The following is a 5,596-nucleotide window of genomic DNA, read 5'->3' on the forward strand; positions in this document are numbered from 1 at the left end:
TCTGCTCAAAATCCCTCCATGGGTTCCACCTCTATCACCTCTCTGTCCTTGTCCCCCACATTGGTAGACTCATTCATCCTGCACAGGCCACACTGGCCCCCTGGCTGCTCTCCAAACTTCAGGCACATTCCTTCCACAGGGCCTTTGCACTGGCTGTTCCCTGTTCCTGGAATTACTTCTTATGTCTCTTAATTATTATGTACCCCTCCCCCTAATATCTGCCTCTGAATACTCTCTGGAGGCTGCATTTGTGGCCCAGGAAGCCTGGGGCTGCTCTCCCAGGCAGCAGTGGGGTCTGGAGTATGGTTGTGTGGGCTTTTGTTCAGAGGTGGGTGCCACTAACATGGTGGTCTTTAGCATGGTGGAATTCAGTTGGTCGGTGGTAGAAGGACAAAGGTGACCAATAGTCTCTAACAATTCTCAACATTTGGAATGTCATATGAACTTTGTAGAGCTGGGCATGGCGGTTCATGCCTGTAATCCCAGCTACTCCAAAAGCTGAGATGGCCGGATTACTTGAGCCTTGGATTTAAAAGCGACAGTGTGTGATGAATGGGCCACTGCATTCCAGCCTGAGCCACAGAGCTAGATCCATGTCTAAAAAATAAAGAAATCAATATGATAAAAAATATAAAATCAACTTTCTAGCTTTAGTTATAATTTCATACTAATACTATACAATCTCTAGTCAAATTAACAAGTCTTGTGTATTAAAGTGCTGTTTTCTTTTGGAATTATTTCAGTAAAATTAAACGATAATTTTTGACACAAAACACCTGCTGATGAGTGGTCTCTTACGTAGTCTTCATTTGATGAAGACTTTTAAAAATTTTGTTACATTTTTTAGCTGTGGAAAGCAAAACTGCTGATCACAAGGAGTATGATTCTTTGGTTGAGATGCCACAAAGATACTCACGGGTATGGGCGGTGGTGACATTAGAAGTATTTAAGCACCACCAACCAATCAGAGCAGACCTTGGTTGGGCCATGGGGTTAAGCCTCTGGTTGCTGGGTCCTGGGAAGGTGACAGGGCAGCCTGGGGAGGAGGGTCTTGGGGAAAGCGGCTAATTACCAGTCTGGTGTGTGAGTGTTTAATAGTTTGACCACTGAGGTATGTGCTGACTCTTATAGCCCAGGGTGTGGGTATGCTTTGCAGCTCCGAGAGAAATATGGGGATGTCTTCACGGTATACCTGGGACGGAGGCCCATGGTCATGCTGTGTGGGATAGAGGCCATAAAGGAGGCCCTGGTGGACCAGGCTGAGGACTTCTCTGGCCGGGGCAAAATCGCCATCCTTGAGACAGTCTTCCAGGGATATGGTGAGAGCCTCCAAGGCACTGGGAGGGCCGGGTGGAGGATGCATCAGGGAAGGGGGAAAATGGGTGAAAAAGGACCCAGAGCCTCTCTCTAATGTCCTCTGCAACGCACACCTCCCCACACCGCAGGCGTGGTCTTTGCCAATGGGGACCACTGGAAGACCCTCCGGCGATTCTCTGTGGCCACCATGAGGGACTTTGGGATGGGAAAGCGGAGCGTGGAGGAGCGAATTCAGGAGGAGGCTCAGTGTCTGGTGGAGGAGCTGCGGAAATCCAAGGGCGATTCCTGGAGGTGGCAGGAAGGACGGTGAAACAGAGAGAGATGTGAGCGACCAGCAATAGAAAAATAGAAAGGTATCTGTGGGCAGAGACAGAGCCCGAGCCCGAGAGACCATCAGACAGAGGGCTGGATACAGAGAGACACACAGGGGACTAGAGGGGAACAGAGATGGGTAGGAGAGAAACAGAGAGAGCACAGGAAAGAGGGAGATGCGAGGTGTGTAGTGTCCAAGAACAATCCAAACATGTATTGATTTGACTGATTGATCTATTGATTGATAAAGAACATATACATACATTTATTGGTTTGTTCACTCATTCATGAATCTTTCCATTTATGAATTGATCTATCCATTGACTGACAGATTTATGTGTTCATTTCTTTATCCAATTGTTCATGGATTAATCTACTTATTTATTCACTCATATTCCTGGGGACCTAGCACAATGATTCACCTACAATATACACAATAAATATTTATTAATTCATTTTATACTCAGAGAATTTTGACATGATTGTAGCCTGGAGTTCTGAATCTGAATTCCCATGAAAAATTGTGGGGTGTGTATGTGTGTGTGTGTGTGTACCTGTCCATGTGGGGAGAGAATCTACAACATTCATTAGATTTGGAAGGGTAACAGTTCTTGCTCCTTCCTCCCACCTTGCCTCACACCAAGCTGACTGCGTTGAGGTGTACCAATGGTCTAACCTTTTAGTACAGTTTTTTCCTGGCTCACTGGCTCATAGAAAGCAGTGTCTTGTGGAAATATCTCTTTGAAATGGGGTTCACTTGTCCCCTTTACTGTGTAGAGAGAGTCCATAAGGACACTGAACAGGTGATTGGCACACATCGCCACCCAGACCTCAATGACGGGGTCAAAATGCCATACACCGACGCTGTCATCCATGAGATTCAGAGATTCATGGATATTTTTCCCCTTGGTGTGCCCCACATGGTCACCAAAGACACCCACTTGTGTTGGGCATCCATTTTCTCTTGCATATCATTGTGTTTTCTTACAAGCCACGTCAAAAATTCTTCTTCTGTCATTTTAGTGTTCTGCATTTGGTTGGTACCCATTGCTAGAGAGCTGGTGTTCCCTTTTAGGGGTGCCCTTCCGTTTGGTTCTTCATACTTCTGGTGTTCTTCCACTGATTCCTTCCCATCTGGAGCAGCTGTTGCTTCTTACCTTTGGATTTTCGTTTAGATAATGACATGCCCACTTTAGTCTCTGAGCCAGTAGGTAATGCTTGTGGGTGAGATTAGACTACACCCTGTATGATGAGTAAGTGCAGTAAAAGGGTGTGCAGATTGACCTCCCTGTCAGTAGGTGGCGCATGCCGGTAGGAGCAAGCCGTAGTGTCATTTTGGTCCTGTAACCAGCTCTAGTTCCTCCGGTAAAGCACAGTAGTGCCTCAGCGGGTGGGTGGGGCTCTGGGACTTCCAGGTATGTCCTTATTCTCGACCTCAGCAGGGGCAGGTGGCGGAGTGAGGCTGGGCAGGGCTGGGTTGGGGGAGCCTGCCCTCAAACTCCACAAATGCTGTTGGCAGGGGTCAAAGGTCTGTTCTCTGCTTCCGGGCAAAGCTTCCAGGGAGGGGCTGAAATAGCCCCACTCAGCCAAAAAACCGCGTGTGGAGGTAGGGCTGTTTGAGACCTGCAGTCTGACAGTCTGGAGCAGGCTTCACTCCCTTCCACCCTCCTGTATTCCACAGTTTTTTCAGGCCTCTGCTGACAGACAGGACCTCAGGCCAGCTGAGCTCCCCCATGACTGTGATGGGGGCTGGGAGGTTCCCTGCCCAGGATCAGGGCCTGAGCTGGGATCACGGCCCTCCCACGGGAAGAGGGGAAGAGGGGTGCCCACGGGAAGAGGGGTGCCCCAGGAGCGTGCTGCAGCTAGGACCCACTCTGATCTGCCCCTGAAGGCACACACACCTCAGTAGACTACTTCACAAATATCCCTTCTGTGGCCCTGGGCAATGCGATTGAGACCTGCGTGTATAGGATCTGGCCTGCAGGCCCCGGAGATCAATCCCTAACCATGCCAGGGAGAAGAATGCTGGTCCCAAGTTGCCCATGGGGTGCCCAAGCTGGGTCAGCATCCCTCTGCCTTGGCCTTTGCCCTGCTCTGCTGGAGTAACTGGGCAAGTAGCACCAAGAAGGGCTGGGAGGTAGGGAGCTCATAGTCTGGGCACCCCTCAGTCCATTGCAGGGCCCCAAAAGGAAAGATCTGAGCCCCATTTCCCATGGATGCCTCTGGGTGGTGGCTAAATTGTCTTTCTTGGCAGCCGCAGGCAGGGGAAGGGAAGGGGAGAATGAAGGGCTAGGTGGGGGAAGGACTACACACTGGTAATCTCTGAATCTCCCTCTGGGAGGCAATCCTCCCAGAATGACCAGGCTCTGGAGTCCTGCGGATATCCTGGGACCCACTGGATCCCTGTGGATCCTGCAGCCTAGACCAGAGTTGAGAAATGTCTATGTGGGGACAAGCAAGATGGATGGTGAGGAGTTGGAGGCCCCCAAGGGAGGACAAAGGCACCCAGTGGGTAGGGAAGCAATTTGGTGCCTGCCGACCGGCTCAGGTCTGTGGGGTGGGAGGCGCCCGAGGGAGCTGCAAGCTTGGTGCCCTGTCCATAAGAGGCTCACCGCTCAACGGTGGCAGCATTCTCTGGGCTGGTGTTGTCTCTGCAGCAACTTGGGGGCCCGCCATCAGTCCAAGATGCAAGGGAGGGGAATTTTAATAGCTCCACCTACCCTTCTCACTGGTGTCCAAGCCTCTCAGGGCTTAATCCCTGCCAATGCCTTCCTCCTTCCAGTTCTGCTCTGCAACCTCTTCCTGTGGAGTCTCCTGTGGGTTCAGGCACCCTTCCTTCCGATCCTCATCCAATCTATGTTTGTCCGTTTGTTTTTTTTTTCTCTTTCATCTAAAATTTCTCCTTCTTGCAGAGACACTCTGGCTGGAGCTGTTTCTCATCTGCCATCTTGCCTCTGCCCCATCCAAAATGTTTAACAAACGCGATGATGGGGCCATCAAACAAGCACGACTGTTTCTGTCCATGGTGCTGGAACAGGATCTGGGAGGCTTGCTGGGCTAGCTGCTGATGGTGAGAACAGGCGCAGGCACTGTGGAGGGGCCGAGGTGGCCGGACCGGTGGGGGCAGTGAGGAGCTTAGAGCAGTAGCCATATATCCACTGCTCCAGAAGCAGTTCAATAGCCTAACAGCCAGGGCAGGTGCCCGGTGCTTTCCTGCTATGTATTGGTCTAGGAGGGAGGCCGCAGAGGTCTCGGCTCCCCCTGCCTCTCTCCCACTGCTTCTCACACCCAGTGAACACGAGCAGGGATTCTCCCAACGTTCTCACATTTTCTCATTAATTGGATTCATTGACAATATAGTTAACCAGGGACATACAGAAAAAGATAAAGAATGCAAGAGAGGCAAAGACAAGGGACAAAGGGAGACAGAGGAGACAGGACAGGAAAGGCTGAGAGGAGATGGGACAGAGAGGGACATACCCAGACTTGTGTTGTTTGTATTAAGGATAAGAATGTGAACAGAGGGCCCTGACATGCAAATGTATCCAAATGAGCATGCAAATGTCCTGGAAGTGTGGGGGTGGGTAACTGGGTGTTCTTGAGGGCTACCCCCAGTGAACCCCCCCTTCCTATGCCCCAGGAAAATGCCTGTGTCTGTGTGAGAGCCTGGCCTGCTCTGAGCTATTCCGCTTCTTGACCTCGAGGCTGCAAACTTCTCCTTGGGCTGTTCCAAGGCCCCAGAAGACGTTAACCTCATGCCCCAGGTGAACGATTGGAGAATACCACTCCCCACCCTTCCCTCCGTGTTCCAGCTCTGCTTCCTGCCCTTGTGGAGAGGGGGAGAAGGATGCAGACCCCCTCAGGCTCCTTCCATTCAGCCCCAGCCTCTGCACAGAATGAATCTGCAGAGCCCGTCTGAGCTGCTCCCTGCTGACTTTCCTCTGTGCGAAGTCCTTTCTCTGGTCTC

At 51.0% G+C, this 5,596-nt stretch overlaps 1 protein-coding gene across 1 annotated transcript; it reads left to right on the forward strand.

Moving 5' to 3' along the window:
• The first annotated feature begins 1,162 nt into the window (after positions 1-1,162).
• Positions 1,163-3,330, forward strand: LOC105820474 (cytochrome P450 2B11-like). Its single transcript, XM_012656959.1, has 4 exons — positions 1,163-1,319; positions 1,446-1,595; positions 2,407-2,574; positions 3,311-3,330. Exons 1-4 carry the CDS (start codon positions 1,208-1,210, stop codon positions 3,328-3,330), a joined length of 450 nt encoding a protein of 149 aa, XP_012512413.1. The 5' UTR covers positions 1,163-1,207.
• Positions 3,331-5,596: the final 2,266 nt, after the last annotated feature.

The sequence above is a fragment of the Propithecus coquereli genome, unplaced genomic scaffold (assembly GCF_000956105.1).
Source record: "Propithecus coquereli isolate 6110/MARCELLA unplaced genomic scaffold, Pcoq_1.0 Scaffold53, whole genome shotgun sequence".
In the NCBI taxonomy this organism is placed as follows: Eukaryota; Metazoa; Chordata; class Mammalia; order Primates; family Indriidae; genus Propithecus; species Propithecus coquereli.

Bases quoted from the DNA above. Each gene is read 5' to 3' on its own strand.
- LOC105820474 (XM_012656959.1), top strand. From the start codon at position 1,208: ATGGTCATGCTGTGTGGGATAGAGGCCATAAAGGAGGCCCTGGTGGAC. The intron at 1,320-1,445 runs GTGAGAGCCTCC...CCCACACCGCAG, and splicing joins GACAGTCTTCCAGGGATATG to GCGTGGTCTTTGCCAATGGG. The intron at 2,575-3,310 runs GTTGGGCATCCA...TGTATTCCACAG, and splicing joins CACCAAAGACACCCACTTGT to TTTTTTCAGGCCTCTGCTGA.